Raw genomic sequence first — 17,261 nt, forward strand, 5'->3', positions numbered from 1 at the left:
CAGTCTCCAATATACCACTTTGAAGATGACACGAGAGGCTTTGATGTGCCAGGCTCACTCTTTCTTAGTCTTAGAGCGTTTCAAAGTCCAATCCCAGTATAGCCCAACAGCAGTAAAAAGCCCCATAACAGCCTCAAAAGGCGCTACCTTTGCCCATCCACCACCACTGTTATAGAAGACAAAGGTCGCCATGAGGCGTCCAGGAACTGCAGCTATCATCATAGGGATGTTGTTTTGATAAGCTGCGATGGCGTAGAAAGTCCCCAATGATACGGATGTCATACTTGTCAAAGTGTGAGTTCCTCGCATACCATCCAAGTGAAGATTGTCAAGGGACATACCTGATTGCCTGAATTGTGCCATTGCTAAGACCTGCCAAGGCTGAATCTGGCAGACTTGCTGCAGTCGCCGGCCATATCAAAGTGAAGACGCCACTGGCTAGCAAGGGGGCGGCTTGAAGGCCGAAGATGTACTGTGAAGGCGATGGCATTGTCTGAGAATTACAAATCTTTGCTTTATTTCTGATTTATGGTTCAGCAGCTCGCCAGTTAATATATCATCGTGGAAAGAAGTCGAGGCAGAGCTGAGGTGAGATTGCATAAGGGTCCGGTCGGATCCCGCTACTCCGCTTGAGGTCTAGCCTCATGGTTAAGGCTTGGGGACCCGGTCGCCCATTAAGTAGCCCATAGCTGACCCAGACAGACGAAACTCTCTGGGCTACTCAGGTTGAAAATTGGGAATGCTTCGGCCATCAAAAATTTGTACATGCACCAGAAACCATTCGTTTTTGTCACATTAGGTTTCCATCCAGCTTGATCTAGATTCCAGCTCGTCAAAAGATCGGGTTGATTTACATGGCGGTATAAATCAAAGATTTAGCATGATTATTCGCTGCAAATACTGAGAGCCTGCTAATAGTTGGGCTTAACTGATACCCTTATCTACGGTTAGCTTTAATGATGGGTGCTTGGGACCCGCCTTGCAGATGACAAGCCATCATCTCCCTTTTTGGGCTAGACACCGGGCCGAGGTGCGGGGACGACGAAAGACAGTAGCAGCCATCCTCAATTCATGTCTCATCTATAGCCTCTACCTAGATACAGCTCGAAATCCGCCTTACTATATACACACTATATACTCAAACCCTACACTAATGCTTTCCGACGAAGACTTCGCTGTGCCCGCCGGGGATCAGTCAGTACAAGTTCGAATCATCGATTCGACCGCGAGAATTGACAATTTGGAGTTGAGATTCTTGATGGAGCCACCTTATCGAGGGTTCAAATACATGCCGACCATGCCATCATGGTCGTTCTTAATTGAGCATCCTTCAGGTAAAAAGGCGTTATTTGACCTGGGAGTCCCGAAATCATGGAAGTCGTTTCCTCCTGCCTCTATTGGACATATTGACAGCCTCGGATGGAATATCAGAGTGGAAGAAGAGGTCATTGATATCCTGTCCCGGAACGGGGTACGCCCAGAGGAAATATCCAGCATCATCTGGAGGTGTGGGCTCTCTCTTCAATGACATTGCATCATAACTTGAGACTAATGTTCAGTAGTCACTGGCACTGGGATCACATCGGAGAGCCCTCCAGATACCCTTCTACCACAGAGCTAGTGGTTGGGCCAGGTTTCAAAGATGCATTCTTACCCGCGTTCCCAGCAAACCAGAACTCCCCCATTCGACAGCTCGATGTCACGTCAGTAAGAAGGCATCTACTGAGCATGCTATGGATACTGACTATAGCTATACAGTGGGAGGTCGTTGCAAGAGATAGACTTTGAGAAGAATCCCATTCAGATCGGCCGCTTTCGTGGATTTGACTTCTTTGGTGACGGTTCGTTTTATATTCTCGATACTCCTGGCCATGCAGTGGGGCATCTAGCTGGCCTTGCACGAACTACCAGCAGTCCGGACACTTTCATTTTCATGGGCGGCGACCTGTGTCACCACAGCGGGGAGATCAGACCATCGAAGCATCTTCGCATTCCTAAGGAGGTAGTTCTAGCTTCACCCCAGGCTGCTTTACCCTGCCCTGGCGCTCTTTTTGAAGATTTGCAGAGAGAGCAACGTAGGTCTCCAGATGAGCCGTTCTTTGACCCCTCGGTCGGTCTCGATATACCTGAAGCGATAAGAACGATCAAAAAAGCACAGGACGCGGATAAGCAAGATAATGTCTGGTTCATATACGCGCACGATCCCATATTACATGGAATTGTCGATCTCTTCCCTCTGCCAGCGAACAAATGGAAAGAGAAGAATTGGAGAAGCCAAACATTATGGGCATTCCTGCGCGATTTTGAAGCGGGTATCAGCAAATAATTGGCACCTGCACACGTGTGTAGACAACCTGGAATGGCCCTCTTTATGCTCAGGCATTTCGCCCATATTGATCCCTAATAGAGAATTTTCGAGTTCTGATATCATGGCTCATGGTGATCTTTGTTTTACTTCCCAAGCTTGGATCCAATTACCAGCCACTGCAAATATGTAATGACCTGTTTCTATTTTCGTTCATTTCATGCCTCAGGCGTAGAGCATTACCCGATGTAGAGCCTGACTCAGCAGGTGATTGTCCCTGACCCAAACGGGAGTCTCGGCCTCCGCGGGGGGTGCCTTGTTCTCTATCGCGTGGTACATTCCTCTGCACTCATACGCCCCTCCAAGCCCTCCGCTCGGGCTTCAAGATGCACTTCAGTGGCTCAATGCCACTTACCTAGTCTCATGACCATGCCGGTCACCATACCTTTACAACCCCTCTCCGCACTTGCGCCCACAGGAACAACCGACTCGCAAACGCATATGCGCTCGACAAACTCCGATATGTCCTCTACCCTGCAACATGGGCACAAGGGGATATGCACCTGCGGGATCAAAGGCAAGGCTGCTGCAAGTGACGGAGTGTCCGCAGCTGAAAAGCACTGCCCTTCATGCGAACTCGTTCTCCCCGTTGAGTCCAGCGAACACCCTCTATTTCCACCGTTACCTTCCTATGGTCCACCGACATTCGCTCGAAGTATTCGATACTATGCGATACAAATCGTTTCGTTCTTTCTATCGCTCGCCTTCCTATCTGTCATTTGTGTCGGGGCATTATTGTGCACAGTCGGCACCGGAATCTCGGACACTGTTTCGCGGTTCAAAGGCAAGGATCTGGCTTCGAAGCGTATATTCTTTGCGGAGGAACAGACGCGCAGATTGGCGAGAGCTAATTCGGATATCAAATGGCATATGAGAGAGCAAAAGAAGTACGTGGATGAAGAACAAGGACTGGACGAGTGTCCCCCACTGGAGGGAGGAAGGGATCGAATTGTTTGTGATGTCGCCTACTACGCCCGACGGGTAGGGCTTGATGTCGAGGAATTTCGTGTGCAGACCGAAGACGGGTTCATCATCACCCTGTGGCATGTTTACAACCCGTTGGAATATACGGCCTTGTCGGCAGAGGAAAGGCGTGAGCGCGGACCTGTTGCCTTTGATCAGAAGACAAGAAGCACCTCATCTCGGTCAGATCGTCGATATCCCGTTCTTCTGATACATGGATTGCTGCAAAGTGCTGGCGCCTATTGTACCAACGATGACGATAGCCTTGCTTTCTTTCTCTGCAAATCTGGATATGATGTCTGGCTTGGCAACAACCGTTGTGGAATGAACCCTGAGCACACCAGTCTATCACCTTCTGATCCACGTATGTGGTCCTGGGATATCCGACATCTTGGAACTCTCGACCTGGCTGCTCTGACGTCCCGCGTCCTATTCGAAACAGGATTTGACAAATTGGGCCTCGTTTGTCACTCGCAAGGGACAACGCAAACATTTGTTGCCCTCGCAAAGGAACATCGACCCGAGCTAGGAGAACACATCTCTGTCTTTTGCGCCCTCGCCCCAGCAGCGTATGCCGGTCCACTAGTGAGCAGGCCGTATTTCCGCTTCATGCAGTCTTTGTCCCCTGGGATGTTTCGCCTCGTCTTCGGTATCCATTCCTTTATTCCCTTCATGTGCACTGTCCAACGCGTGATGCACCCGAAGGTATACGGCACTCTCGCGTATGGGTGTTCTCGTTCCTTTTCGGCTGGTCCGACGCGCGTTGGGAACGTGACCTTCGACATCGCATGTTCCAATTCGCTCCTGTCTATGTCAGTGCTGAGACTATGCGTTGGTGGCTTGGCAGCGAGAGCTTTGCCAAACACAAGTGTATACTTTCCACGATCGACGACACCACACGCGAAGCCAACGAGGATCATCGGTCTCATAATGACCCGAGCATTGAACAGGGCGATGATCCAAGTGATGCATGCTTAGGCTCCAGTGAGGATAAGGCTTGGTTTGGTCCCCAGACACCCCCATTCGCTCTCTGGATCGGTGGCTCCGACGCGCTGGTTGATGGGCGGAAGCTCTTGCACCGGTTCGATAGTGGTCGTGAACCGGATGTCAGGGTTGTGCATTCGAAGATCATAGATGAGTATGAGCACTTGGATGTGCTCTGGGCTATGGATTCGATCGAACAGGTGGGCAAAGAGGTTCGCCAAGTTCTTTTCAATACCATGCCCGAGGATGCGCGCAACATATGTAGAACTCCGCGGGGTATCAACCCTAGCTTGCTAGATATTCAATAGAGGTGTTTTCAGGTGCAGATGTAAATATTGAAAGTCGGGTCCCAGCCAAATCACAAACATTGTTCGCAATACATTGGTTAATACACCCAAGCCATACATCCAGTGGGGCCTACTGTGATGTGGTCAACAACTCCATCCAATCCAAGACACTAACAGATTCTCTATTGGTAAGGTTGATGTTCTTTCGTGAACTTCCAAGCTCTCTGATTGCCCAGACAGGATATGATTTCGTGACGAGATCAAGACTCTACCTGGTGGTTGTCTTTGCAAATAGTGTTTGCGCGCCTAACAGTGTTGAAAAGAGGCCAGATGAAGCATACCATCTCACACTTCGAATATCTGGCGGTGGCTTCAGATGGTCACGTCTATCATGGTGTCAAGCTCACGACAGACAGTATCATTCGTTCTCTTAAACCATAAAAGATACTCTGAACCTTTGAAACTGTGCTGAACATGACCTCTGGCTTGAAATGCGCTACGCTATTTCAAATGAGGCGGTTGAGCATAACGCCCTTATGAACGGTTGTTTCCGCCTGACCCTTAGTTGTAATGGTGAACATTGCTTGAAAAGCACACATTTTTTTTCCAGGACCTCGGAACGGAGTTTACTAGCAACCTGTGGACCTTCATGCCAAGCCACGTCTTCAGAGTCTGATATGTGCTGCATTTTGACCCGAATAGTGCATAAATCCAGGTCCGCTTCGAGATGATTGCTGGACCTTAGCAGATGGTTCATCCCATGTTATCGGAGTTACTCGGAGATATCGGCACAGTAGATCAATGTGATGTTTCCATTTTCGTGCCGATCGATACATGGATAGATCATTGATAATTCCAAACACTAGAAGCCCAATAGAAGCGAAATGAAAGCGAAAATGAAGAGGTGAATTTTTGACAGATATCAGTGATTGACCGGGCTACTTCACGTCGACAATAAACAGTAGTGGTACGCACCGAGATGCCAATATCAAACCTGGATCAAATTCTTCAACGTCACTTTACCCTTTCCTCCTCGCTCCCTCGCACGTCTTTCTGTTTGATTCATATCCTCTGTCTCTTCTTCCTTTCCGCCTGAGGTCACTCTTCTGGGACCTCTTTGAAGGCTTCCGGTGAGATCTTCTTCCGTAGGAGTCGCACCGGCTTTTATCGATCAGGATACACAGCGTTGCCTGTTCCTCTGATTGTGCCTCTGTCACTGGGTCGGCTTTGCCTCATTTGCCTCAGACACTCGCCTCTGATACACGGTCACTGCGTTCCCTCGCGGTTGAGCGTCACTCTTGACGTCGGAACCGCTTTCTGGTCATGTTTTACAGTCGGTTCTCGTGGCCAGGCCTGCGCCGACGGTCATGGTGTCGTGTTCTGCGGAAAATCGGCGGTGACATCCAGTTTCTACTGACAGTGTCAGTAAATCAACCCTCCCATGGAATGTTGAGCGTTCTCATTGAGGGTGTGCAAAGCTGACTTTGTTGCTCAGTGACATACCTGTTCTGACCGAGGCCATGGCCGTTAATGTCGCAGAGCTTGCGAACGTAAGTTTTCTCTAGGGCTGGCCGCTGATTGTCTTTAATGGTTTACGAGTTCTTCAGCTGTTGCGCCTTGTCATACTCACGGGGTGCGCCTTCGTCGAGTTCTGCTTTGCTCCAACCGTGAGTTTGAATCTCATACTGGACTTGATCATGCGTGGTCTCGATTTTGCGTAGCTAACATGGAAAATGCAGTTATTGGGAGTTCCTTGGACTTTGTTCTCGGTCTTCCTTGGGCTCGGAACCTTTGCAACCGCGAGTAAATAGCTCTTTTGTGGAAATTTCTTTACTGACCTGGAACATATAGATGTTGCAAATTTTTGTGGCCATCTGGGTAGCTTTGTGGAACTTGTCTTGCACGTCGTCGGTAAGCACCACACTGACCTATTCTCAAAATAGCGTGCTGAGATAGGCATCCAGCCGCTGTCCTTTTTTTTGTCCGTGTTCGTAGCTATGGCCAACTTCCGTTGCGTTGCAGAGGTGAGCACCCATGCGAAGCCAAATAACAACCACTCAGCAACCTCACTGACTTTCTCTTGAGTTAGCCGCTGCGAATTCTATTTTACCTTCTTCCGCGCTCTCGAGCAGCACGTCCGGTGCCGATTCGGGCCCATCGGTGTCCTGTACCGGTTGATGGGTCTTTCCTACCGGTGAATCCACTATATTCATAAGCTATTTGCATAGCTGACAACATTTCAGCCACAAGGAAAGGATATTTTTCAATTTCCCCAGTTTCTCAGATTACCGAATGAGATCCGCCGGATGATCTGGGCCATGACACTTCCGAGCCGGGTAGTTGAACTCAACATCCCAGAGTTCGCGGTGCGTCCTGGTGACTGCACCTTTGCATGGACATCAATAGTCAACAACAAGGCCCCATTGATTAGTCGGGTATGCTGGGAGGCTCACGATGTTGCTTTGAAGTACTGCAACCGCTATTCTGATAAGCAGCGAGCGAAGGACCTCACCCTTCAATTTCCTCCTCCCCACGCTTCGAACGCCGGTCCGATGCCGGTCTCTTTGATCTGGTCCTCCAACAGTCACCCACTGATCAAGCCAGACCGGGAGCTTCTATGGTTCAATGCGGCGCGTGACACCGTTATTCTCTATCACAGTCCTTACTGGGAGAGGAGGTCAGCCTGGTTTGCACTTCAGTCCCGTATAGCACTATACGGGTACCTCGCCGCTGATCGTGCCGTGTACGCTTCCATGTGGAACCCCTGGCCAAGATGTTTGCGGCACTTTTACCACCATGTCTTGGCCAATGCTCCCGCAATTCCCTGGGTTGACCCGATTTTTGTCTTGAGGATTGTAGTCATCCATGCCACCGAGGAAGAAGCAAGGGTCTCTGGTCTTTTCGGACTTGTTGGAGACGAGCCTATTCAGCTTGTAGATCCCTGGAATATTAATCTTCTCATGGAGTTCTTCTGGTTAACTAGAGCTACGTTCCGCGAACAGGGCCGGAGTACCGTTGCTTTCTTCGAAGGTCTGCGAGCAAACGTTGGGAAATGGGAGTCGCAAGTCCTGGCATGGAGGAGAGATGCCATGACACGCGAGTTGTGGCTGCTGTGGATGAAGGAATATCAGCGAGGTTTTCCCAGGCTCGTCAACCCGGAGGATGTGTTCTCAGGCCCGAGGAGCCGCCATGGTGTCGACCTGGATATGAGAAATCCCGCCTCGTATCGGACCTCGTTGACTCATGGTCCCATTGATCTCGAACAATATGGCCCCAATGAGAATCATTCGTGGGTTGTCAATGTGTTGGCAAGTTTGCCCACATTCCGCTACCGGATTCAATTCCGACACTGTGCCCTTCGCTGTATCTTAGCACCCCCGTGGTTGACGGAGGCTTAATCCAAGAGCCTGAACTGACCAAGGGAATGCAGTGCTGAGTGCTGTCACCGGCTATATGAGGTTGTGCTAAGGTAGTCGGGGCACACACGAAGATGCGGTGACAATGCTTGGCCCCGTGGTCTAGCATGCGGATGTGTAGATGATGCCCGGCATTGGTTGCTTGACGATGAATGAATTAAATGAATGAATCAGTCTCTCTATGGTCCTGTTACGGAGTTAGGTACCAGCGGTAAAGCGTGAGAATCAGTAGTCATAATTCTGCCGTACTCCACTGGTGAGAACGCACATCTGGTGATCGCTGACCCTTCCCTGGCACTGGGTGTAGGCCTTGTGGGCAAACTGGACATGCGAAAGCCTCACTCTGAAGTTTATATTGATATTTTCAGCTTGGCACCTGTGAAGGAGAGTTGGAGTAGGTCTCAATAGAGCTTCATGGAGATGCTCGGAAGCATGTTGTGTAAGACATCTCAAGAGATGCTAGAAGGGAATATTTCAGGATATCGTGCGCAAAGAAAAGCCCCTTTAGGTGCCACTAGAGACCTTCCTGAAGATACTGAGAGGAATTGTCTGCGTCTTTGGACACTCTCTACATTTTTGTTGAGGACGTTTATAAGGGGTTATGAAAGCGTTTCCCAAGAGGCTAGCCGACCGTGCAGTCTACCGCTGGAAATGAACCCTCTGCAGTTACTTTCATATTGAAGCCCTTTCGGTTGATTCATAATCTAACATCGAAAGCGCCGTCCTGTCAGTTCATATCGAGTTCTGCGGCAACCGTAAGGCTAGTAGCTTGCCGGGTGGATCCGAACCCCACAAAAAACGCAGCCGTCCCCAGATTTCCAAAATGCGAAGTGGGACCCTCCCGTACCCCACTCCTCTGCTCTAACCCCTTATCTTCTCGAGAACGCTTTCAGGTCGCATGTAAAGTCATGGGCTTCCTAGCTATTCAATAGAGTATATTTTAGAGCGGTATCCTGTCGAGGTTTAACTCCAAAATTATGCTTGTCCTCGATGGCATGATTTCAGGGGAAGCGACCTATTATCACAACCACTCCATTCCGTAACGTGTTTTGTGTCAGTGTCATGATTCACACATAATTCAGGTATCTAGTGGCACGGCGGCGTGTCCAGCCAATCGTTGTTCAGAGGTTGACGCCAGGTATGCGGAGGTGAGGGTTACCAGGGCCATCGAAGGCTATGCTGGGCCTTCCTGATCATTATTGCGACCATCAGCCCATTTCTTCACGTACGCCTCCAGGCTATGATTCCTGTATGAAGATAATAAGACTGACTATAGGATGTTGATGGCTGGGCGTAGTACTTCCAGCATCTGGTAGACCCTGCGGTCCCCTCGTACAGTCTCCCGATCTTCGTTCAGTCCAGACACCGCTGAAACTCTACGATTGCCATGGCGCAGGGATGCCCCGGATGTCACCTATGACTCTTTTGCCACTGTCAACCCCGCAATGAGCTGTCAGATGACCTTCTCCTATAAAGCATTTAGGGGCACATCCTCTGGTTTCTTCTTCACACAACTCTCCACTCCACCCTCAGTCGATCAAGATCACCACAACCCCATCATTTTCCATCAGAAACACATCCACAACAACAAATAATCACACAAGATGTCAGCACCTGTCGGCCCTATTCTCGCTCAACTCCAGCAGCTCCCCGTTCGCTCGAGGCAAGGTCTGAACAACCTTCGTCAACGACTCTTCCAGCAGGGTATGTCCACCATCCATCACTTTCCATCCTCCCCACATCAAGGAAATCATCAGTAGATCGAAGGCTAATATCATTCCAGGTGAGAAGCCAAAGAAGGAAGGCCTGCCCCTTCGAACTTCATTCAGCATCCACAAGCCCGTTTGGGTGACCGCTGCTGGTGGTGCTTACACGAGCCTGGCAGCCGTCTACCTCACCATGCGTTATCTGAAACACGTCAGATAAGCGACATGAAGTGATTCTACCTCGACATATGCTATCACTCTTGATTTATAAAGCATACCACTATTGGCCTCATATTGACCAACCCCCTCTTACACTCTCGACGCTCACACACTATATCAACCCGTACTGGTTATGGACTACATCGGAGGATGATTGCTTAGGCAGGGCCCTTTCTTTTATCTAAGATTTTTCTTCTGTTGCCATAGACTGGCAAGACAGTTTTGTTTTGGAGCTCCAGGGCTACTATTACCCTCGCTCCCATTATGTTACTATTACCGCAATAAATTCCTTCTTTTTCAGAACAGTCCCATCACAAGGAAATTCTGTCGTTCTGCTTAACCTTCATCACATTCGTAGCTCCTCATAGCGTCTTTTTTTCAATGCACACTGTGCTGATTATGACCAAGTAACATGATGTCCTTCAATCATGTGTTGAAAGTGTGCTCGCGTGCCCAGGGCCCCGGGACATTGCCCAACGCAGGCCTACTCTCCTATCTATAGAATCTAGGTAGGCAAGCGAGTCTTCAACAAGGAAGTACAAAGCGCCCTATCTCTTCGATGCCTAATATACTGAAAATCAAACAGCCCAAATTAAACTCAGCTCGCTTAGCTAGAAAGTACCAACCCGAGGTGTCTGAAATGACCTCGCACTGGGAGTGTCTCGGCCACTAGGCCAGCCAGCCCCCGTCCCCAAAAGGAATCGGGTCTAACCCCGGTCCACTTTCTTGGGCTAGACTATGCCCTAATAGCCTATCATGATCCTTTTCTGACTCAGGGCGTCGTCACATCCCCGGGAGTACGGTCAAGGAGATGATTTCATGATTCTATCTATGGCTGCGCTAAGGTCTTGGCGACCCCGCACTCTGCGATCTAGCTCGGCCATTATTATCTTTGTGGACTTTAATTGCGACCGTGGGATTTCAAAAAAGTTCATGGACTAAATAGGCTCTTATGGCATTGAGAGATAACCTGAATAATCCATCGGTAAGGGGGATTGTAAAAACCTTACAGCCGAGTCGAAGGGCGAAGGGGTGCGTGGCCCGCAGGCATTCGTGGGGACTATTTGCGGCACGATCAGCCCCTGAGGTATTACTTTGAAGGGCCTCATGACTAATGAGGCATTTGGACTTTCGGTGCTAATTTACTGTCATTTTCTGTAACGGGTAATTGCGATATTCTTTGCGGCTATGGATAGATAGTTCCTCCATCGAGCCATGACACTAAGAGCACTAAAAGCATTCATAGTCTATGTTTCATGTCTTGCCTCCATACCCGGATGTGCATGGGCTTTGGAGTCTTCAATTTCACTGCTTCGAGAGAATCTACTTACTTTTGCTGTCTCATCAGGTTAGATGTTGATATCATGCGCGCATTGTACGAGCGGTTCAACTGCCCTTCCCAAGCTAATTCTCGACGGAGGAACCCGTCCGACTTCTTGAGTATGGAACATATTACGATTGTCCACGGCTGCACCGCCCGCAACTTGTCGCGCTGATTTGTCAATATTAGACAGCACAATCTTAGAAATCTTATGAAGGCGATGCAACAGTGGCGCGATGAGGAAATTGACCCGACTGTACCTTAACTAAAACAACGTAATACGTTGACAAGCCAGCTATCATTGAGACGTACTGTTTCTTTTTATAGAGGATGCGTCTCGGCTGACTGTGTCTGCCTTTCGCCGCAGACAATGATATTCGAAAGGGCCATGGAGACCTTCGTTTGTGTAGATGTGATGAGCAATGGTTCGCCGACGCTGTTCTTACAAAGCCTGCGAGGCACTCAAAAACCTGGATACCTTGGGCGCATGCAATGACTCTGCGACCATCACCCGGCCCACTCAGACCTAAATATTCTCCCAAAAATAAAATCAAGTGGTCGAGAAATCGCTCTGGTTGTCAGCGGCAGCTGTCGCTGATTGCCGAATTCTTTCAAGTTGACAATTTGGCGATCACCACGAGATGTCATCATCTTGGTGAGAATTGCATGTCCAGACAATATGATCGCCTCTCTATAAACCCAGAAGAGAAAAACAACGACCCTATTCCGTCGTAGTCTGTTTAGAACATTCGCTAAGCGATTCATAGTGGGACCAATTTCAAGCTTGCCGCTTCCAAGGTTCCTAAAAATGGATCCACGATGATCCCAAGTTTCAGGATCCTATGTAATTGTGATCAAATTCATTCCGTACCCCTCATTCACTTCGGAGGCACAGGCTTTTACAACAAAGCTTCATACATGCTAAGCTATTCAGTAACGCTGCATTTCAACGTTCACGCCCAATGCCGATCTAATGCGCGGGGTCGCGGGAGTGTCGGTAGCGCTTCTTCTATAAATATCATGTGTGTGAAATAGGTGTAACCAACCCCTCTCCTTGCAATTTGCCATTCAATATCGCCTGCTTATTCGATATCCATGTTAGCTTCATGTGCTTGGAAGCGAGCTCTAGCAGAGGCCCCCCACCCGCAACCACTTACTCGAAGACCTGGGCCAGTTCGTTCTCCAATACCAAATCAAATTTGTATACATTATACATCGGACCAAGCCTTGTGAGTTTATCTCCGATAGCTGGTGATAGTCTCCGCAATTTCCCTTTGCAAGGCTGGCTTATGTCCGAGCCTCCCCTCGCGCGGGGAGAAGCAGATGACGGGTGTGGAGTCGAATTGTCCTTTTCATGGGTCCCATCTTGGATTTACACCGTCCCAATCGCATACCTGAGACGTTGCTGTAGTCAATGTTTTGTTTCTGTGGGAGGATCCAGTTGAGCTTGGCTGTGAAAGCTTGACTTTGACGCTGCAGTTCTCGTCACATATGTACACTATTTATAGCCATGCATGGGATCTTGGATCTTTGACTTCTGTTTATGATCTCGATGATCTGTCATTGAGGTCTCATTGGCTTTAGTTAAAAAAAACAATATGATATTTCGGTGTCGCATGTAATTCCTTTCTCGGTTACGGTCGTTCATGTGGACCTTCTACGGTGCCTGGTGGAGCTTAGCTCACCTAAAATAATGAGGTGACCCCACACCTATCATACCGTTCATATCATTGGTTGAATGAGATGTACTACTGAAATCAAGTTTCGCCTTAACCGTCTACCCGATTCCTTGCTTCTATGTAGGGTCGGCTTGTCTTAAACCGTTGAGAATAATCATGGAGGGTTTGGAGATTCCTTGATTTCAAGGGGTATTGATGCCTATCGATCTGGAGGATCTGGAGACTGCAGAGAACCTCGTCTTATGTCCTGGTATGTGAGTGCATCATGTTCTTTGCATCATTTCATGCTCACCTCTCTCAACATCAATTGGCTGTATCCGGCAGTCGAGGGGCTATGTTTACTTCCGAGTTTTCTGCTGACCTTGAGTGGGGAAGAAGTGCATGGTAGAATCTTCCTATGCCCAATCCATCACGTTCTCCGTGAGCATCCCTCTGTCCCCTCAGGCTCGGGCCTTCCTTGCTGTAGATCTGGCGAGTGGGACAACCTCTCAAGTTGCAGGGGTATGTAGGTCTATGTCCACACGCTCCTTCGGTGAGGGGAATAAAAATACATCCCAGCCAATGCAATCTCTTCGGATCATGGCGGGTGAGGGGAACATTTTATGTCAGGAATCGGATTTCTTTTTTTGGTTGAAGTGTCTGGGCAAGTAAAACTACAAAAAGGCGCGGCCGCAACCTCTAGATACATCCTGAGCTCAGAACAGTCCGCTATCCCTTTTCTTCTCACTCAACTTTTCCAAAATGAAGTTCGAGATATCATTAGAACAGCTGTGCTTGCTCTCCGCTCTTCTTCCTCTTGTTGAGGCTGTGCCTACTGGCAGGAGCAGCAATCCTTCACTGAGAGGAAGTGAGGCTTTGGTTGGATACTCGCCAACGGAAAATGTTGCCACCGGATCGAAGCCTGACATCAAATACAGCTTGTTGCCAGGACAGAAAGAAAATCCTGATCTTGGTGCTTACCTCGATTTTGAGAATGTCGAGAATCCTCAACCAATCCGAGGCTCCACCGGTAGTGACGATCCAGGTCCTCGTATGTTCCTGGAAGCATTTGCTGGGAGAACTCTACTTATTTCTTCAATGTAGGAAACTATTACTATGACCGGATTAATAGTGACAAGCTCGCCCCTCCTGGCACTGATAATGGTCAAACCATCAATGCACAGTGGCCTCTCGGTAGGTCAATCTCCAGAAAATTATTAAGAGAGCTCACTTGCTGATGACAGTCTTATAGGTCTGAGTCACAACAGGTAAACTGCCCATCCGTTTCCTTGCTTTGAAACGATCTAATCTGTTCAAGACTTGGAATCGACAATGCTGGCTGGGCTCGCCAAGAAAACACGGTTGTGATGCCAGATGCCACCCAGATGGCTGGTGTCGACATGCGGCTTGAGCCTGCTGCGTACCGTGAACTTCATTGGCATGTTGCGGCTGAATGGTCGCTCGTCTTGAACGGATCATGCAGAATCCAGGTATATTCATCATTTACTTGCGCCAATTGTCTATGTTGTACTCACGAATCTCGTCAGGCTGTGAATGAGAACGGCGAAACCTTTATTGATGACCTTTCAGCTGGAGACGTTTGGTTCTTCCCACCGTGAGTCAGGTCATTTTGAACCAAGCGTGCCTTCAGAAGTGCTAACACGCACCAGTGGTATTCCCCATTCCATTCAAGCTCTGGATGACGGCGTTGAATTCCTTTTGGTCTTTGACCAGGGTGATTTCAGCGAAGATAACACGTTCCTCGCTACAGAGGTCTTCCTCCACACCCCCAAAGAAGTCCTAGCCAAGGACCTGGGGACTACTGTAGCAGCATTCGACGATATTCCCGATGATGAGCTTTACATCTTTGCCGGCACAGCCGCCCCCAAGGACATCGAGAAACAGAATGTGACTACAGCGTCTGGATTCATCCCCGCACCGAGAGCTACTCGTATCATTTCTCTGAGCAAGATGCGCACGAAGTCGCTGGTGGGTCCGTCAAGATTGTCGACCCATTGACATTCCCGGTTGCCAGCAACTTCTCTGCAGCCATCGTCACCGTGCACCCTGGTGGTATGCGTGAGATTCACTGGCATCCGACTAGTGATGAGTGGACTTTCTTCATTCAGGGACAAGGCCGTGCAACTTTGTTCACCGCTCCAAATGCGGCGACTACCTTTGATTACCGTGCTGGCGATATAGGATATTTCCCCAAGTCTAACAGCCACTACATTGAGAATACTGGTGAGGAGGATCTGATATTTGTCGAAGTACTTCAGGCCAGCCAGTTCACTGGTAGGTTGTCCTCAGTTTTACTTTCCATGTTCACGCAACTGATATTCCCACCCAGACATGGCCCTTGGACAATGGATCGCCTCTACCCCTCGCCAGATCGTGAAGGATACTTTGAAACTTAGTGATTCTACTCTCGCCTCACTCAAGACGGAGAAGCAATATGTTGTCGCTGGCTCTAATAGTACCGCATAGTGAGGAGATAATTTTTGTTCGATAATATTTACGTGTCTCCATTCGCTTAGCACATACTGAACACTTAGCATGAATATCATTACACCTAGAGCGAACCATTTTTGGTTCAATCACACGCGTATTTAGGCCAAGGAGGAGGACATGGATGATATTAAAATATCGAAATGAGGCTCGTGCTATGGGCTCGATTTCCTCCCATTTCCTCGCTCCCTCATCAATCGGGCACACAAAAGTTCCCATCACACCTCATACGGCGGCGGTAAATCTCTAGAAATATCTGAGTCCTCGCTATCTATGCTGATATCCGAGTCGATATAGCGAGGCACTTGTTCATCGGGATGGACCCGAGGCTTGGAATCCATCTCGGGGACTGCAGGGATAGACGGAGCAGAAAAGGTCGCAAGTTGCTGAGAGTTGTCAGTGCCATATCAAAATTCAAATCAAGTCAAATACGACACTTACTTCTGCTTCCGGAGTGTCTTTCCTCATCATGATGGGCTCTTTATCTCCAGTCTTACCGACAAGCTGCCCCTTCTTCCAAACACCATACTTGAGAATCATCCCCTGGAAATCCGACCGCGAGATAGCGCAGTCTTCAACATCACAATCTGTCAATGTGGACCTCCACACTTGGCCGTTGTGAACAATTGACCCAGTCACTGTACTGCGCTTCAACACAGTCGCGTCGCTGACCGTCGAGGCCGTGACTGCACTGCGGTGCACGGAGCTCCGGTCGCGGATGATACTGTCGACGAAATCGCTACGACTGAGCGAGTGGGCATTATGGAAGTGTGAATTTCGCCCTGTTGATCGATGTGCGGAGTCGACCTGTGCCAGCATGCAGTCTTCAAAGTTACACCACTTGGCCCATGTTGTGTTGATGGCGCAATTGCGCAGGTTGCAGCGGGTTAAGGTGTTGCCGTCACCGAGCCTGGTGGCTCCAGACTCGGCTGGGAGAACTTGAACTTTCGATTTTCCCATGGTTGCTTTATAAGATATGCAGTGTAGCAAATGTTGGGTTATGGGGATTTCAGCGACTATAAGAAACCTTTGATCTGGGATCTCGGGGGAAGTGGGGCGGTGCCAAAAGGAGCTCAGTGTTGGGGAACTCTGCTGCCTGAATATCGTCGTCAGCATGGGGCGCCTGAACGCACTGATGTCCACCAAGATAGTCATTGCCTGTGCCTGTGCTCTGTTGAATGACAGATGAGATGGAAATGCTTGGCTTGTGGTTTCGTCCGTACAATGCCACAGCTTTGAAATTTGTTTCTTCGTAGGCCTAGTCATACGAGACATTTAGGCGTCACCATTGAAATTACTGTATAGATAACTACCATAGATTTCAACGGTCTTTGGTATTGTGAAAAGAATTTGGGACAATAGTACATAAGGCGATCGGCTCTCTGAAGAATATGCATGCATATACCATCAAGACATCTAAATACTTGTGCCATATATCCAGTTCGACAGCACCTCGTTTTATTTCTTCAGGGCAGAACAGCCAAAAGCAATGGTACCACCCTAAGAAGTTAGTTACGGTGCTCGATATCTTTTGTTGTAATAGATAGACATACCAGAAGATTGGCCTCGGTACAGCACTGAGGAGCTGAGGAGCAAGAGCTTCCTTCATAGGGGTCGCCCTAGAACGTCAACTTGGTGAATAATTTGCGAGATGATCAGCCAAGGAAACTGATACAGGAGACCAACCAAGCCAACAATATTGGCAGCGTTAACGCCAAGGTCTTCAAGGATGGGATCCAAGATGTGATCGAGAGGGGTGGTGAGGGAACCGCAGCAAAGCAGCGATCCAACGCAGTCCGAGGTCTCAGATTCATCTTTGACCTTTTTGCCCTTC

General features: G+C 48.9%; 8 protein-coding genes across 8 annotated transcripts; 5 read left to right on the top strand and 3 right to left on the bottom strand.

The window, feature by feature from the left end:
* Positions 1-54: 54 nt before the first annotated feature.
* Positions 55-490, bottom strand: N7477_005124 (uncharacterized protein; the record flags this gene model as incomplete). The annotated part of the gene is made up of 2 exons (XM_056966787.1): positions 55-283; positions 342-490. The coding sequence occupies 2 exons, from the start codon at positions 488-490 to the stop codon at positions 55-57; spliced, it is 378 nt and encodes a 125-aa protein (XP_056823568.1).
* Positions 491-1,153: 663 nt separating this feature from the next.
* Positions 1,154-2,326, top strand: N7477_005125 (MBL fold metallo-hydrolase; the record flags this gene model as incomplete). Its single annotated transcript, XM_056966788.1, has 3 exons — positions 1,154-1,506; positions 1,563-1,703; positions 1,759-2,326. The coding sequence occupies 3 exons, from the start codon at positions 1,154-1,156 to the stop codon at positions 2,324-2,326; spliced, it is 1,062 nt and encodes a 353-aa protein (XP_056823569.1).
* Positions 2,327-2,734: 408 nt separating this feature from the next.
* On the top strand, positions 2,735-4,620 carry N7477_005126 (putative ab-hydrolase associated lipase; the record flags this gene model as incomplete). Its single annotated transcript, XM_056966789.1, has 2 exons — positions 2,735-3,977; positions 4,034-4,620. 2 exons carry the CDS (start codon positions 2,735-2,737, stop codon positions 4,618-4,620), a joined length of 1,830 nt encoding a protein of 609 aa, XP_056823570.1.
* A 1,192-nt stretch (positions 4,621-5,812) lies between these two features.
* On the bottom strand, positions 5,813-6,298 carry N7477_005127 (uncharacterized protein; the record flags this gene model as incomplete). The annotated part of the gene is made up of 3 exons (XM_056966790.1): positions 5,813-5,912; positions 6,103-6,173; positions 6,230-6,298. 3 exons carry the CDS (start codon positions 6,296-6,298, stop codon positions 5,813-5,815), a joined length of 240 nt encoding a protein of 79 aa, XP_056823571.1.
* Positions 6,299-6,905: 607 nt separating this feature from the next.
* Positions 6,906-7,997, top strand: N7477_005128 (uncharacterized protein; the record flags this gene model as incomplete). Its single annotated transcript, XM_056966791.1, has 1 exon — positions 6,906-7,997. The coding sequence occupies one exon, from the start codon at positions 6,906-6,908 to the stop codon at positions 7,995-7,997; it is 1,092 nt and encodes a 363-aa protein (XP_056823572.1).
* Positions 7,998-9,619: 1,622 nt separating this feature from the next.
* On the top strand, positions 9,620-9,941 carry N7477_005129 (uncharacterized protein; the record flags this gene model as incomplete). The annotated part of the gene is made up of 2 exons (XM_056966792.1): positions 9,620-9,719; positions 9,799-9,941. 2 exons carry the CDS (start codon positions 9,620-9,622, stop codon positions 9,939-9,941), a joined length of 243 nt encoding a protein of 80 aa, XP_056823573.1.
* A 3,740-nt stretch (positions 9,942-13,681) lies between these two features.
* Positions 13,682-15,406, top strand: N7477_005130 (putative oxalate decarboxylase; the record flags this gene model as incomplete). The annotated part of the gene is given in 6 exon segments (XM_056966793.1): positions 13,682-13,970; positions 14,024-14,102; positions 14,238-14,534; positions 14,590-14,908; positions 14,923-15,214; positions 15,270-15,406. The coding sequence occupies 6 exon segments, from the start codon at positions 13,682-13,684 to the stop codon at positions 15,404-15,406; spliced, it is 1,413 nt and encodes a 470-aa protein (XP_056823574.1).
* A 435-nt stretch (positions 15,407-15,841) lies between these two features.
* Positions 15,842-16,387, bottom strand: N7477_005131 (uncharacterized protein; the record flags this gene model as incomplete). The annotated part of the gene is made up of 1 exon (XM_056966794.1): positions 15,842-16,387. The coding sequence occupies one exon, from the start codon at positions 16,385-16,387 to the stop codon at positions 15,842-15,844; it is 546 nt and encodes a 181-aa protein (XP_056823575.1).
* Positions 16,388-17,261: the final 874 nt, after the last annotated feature.

This window comes from Penicillium maclennaniae (assembly GCF_028827695.1).
Source record: "Penicillium maclennaniae strain IBT 15551 chromosome Unknown utg000004l:1.0-3007600.0:1.0-3009580.0, whole genome shotgun sequence".
NCBI classification, from domain to species: domain Eukaryota; kingdom Fungi; phylum Ascomycota; class Eurotiomycetes; order Eurotiales; family Aspergillaceae; genus Penicillium; species Penicillium maclennaniae.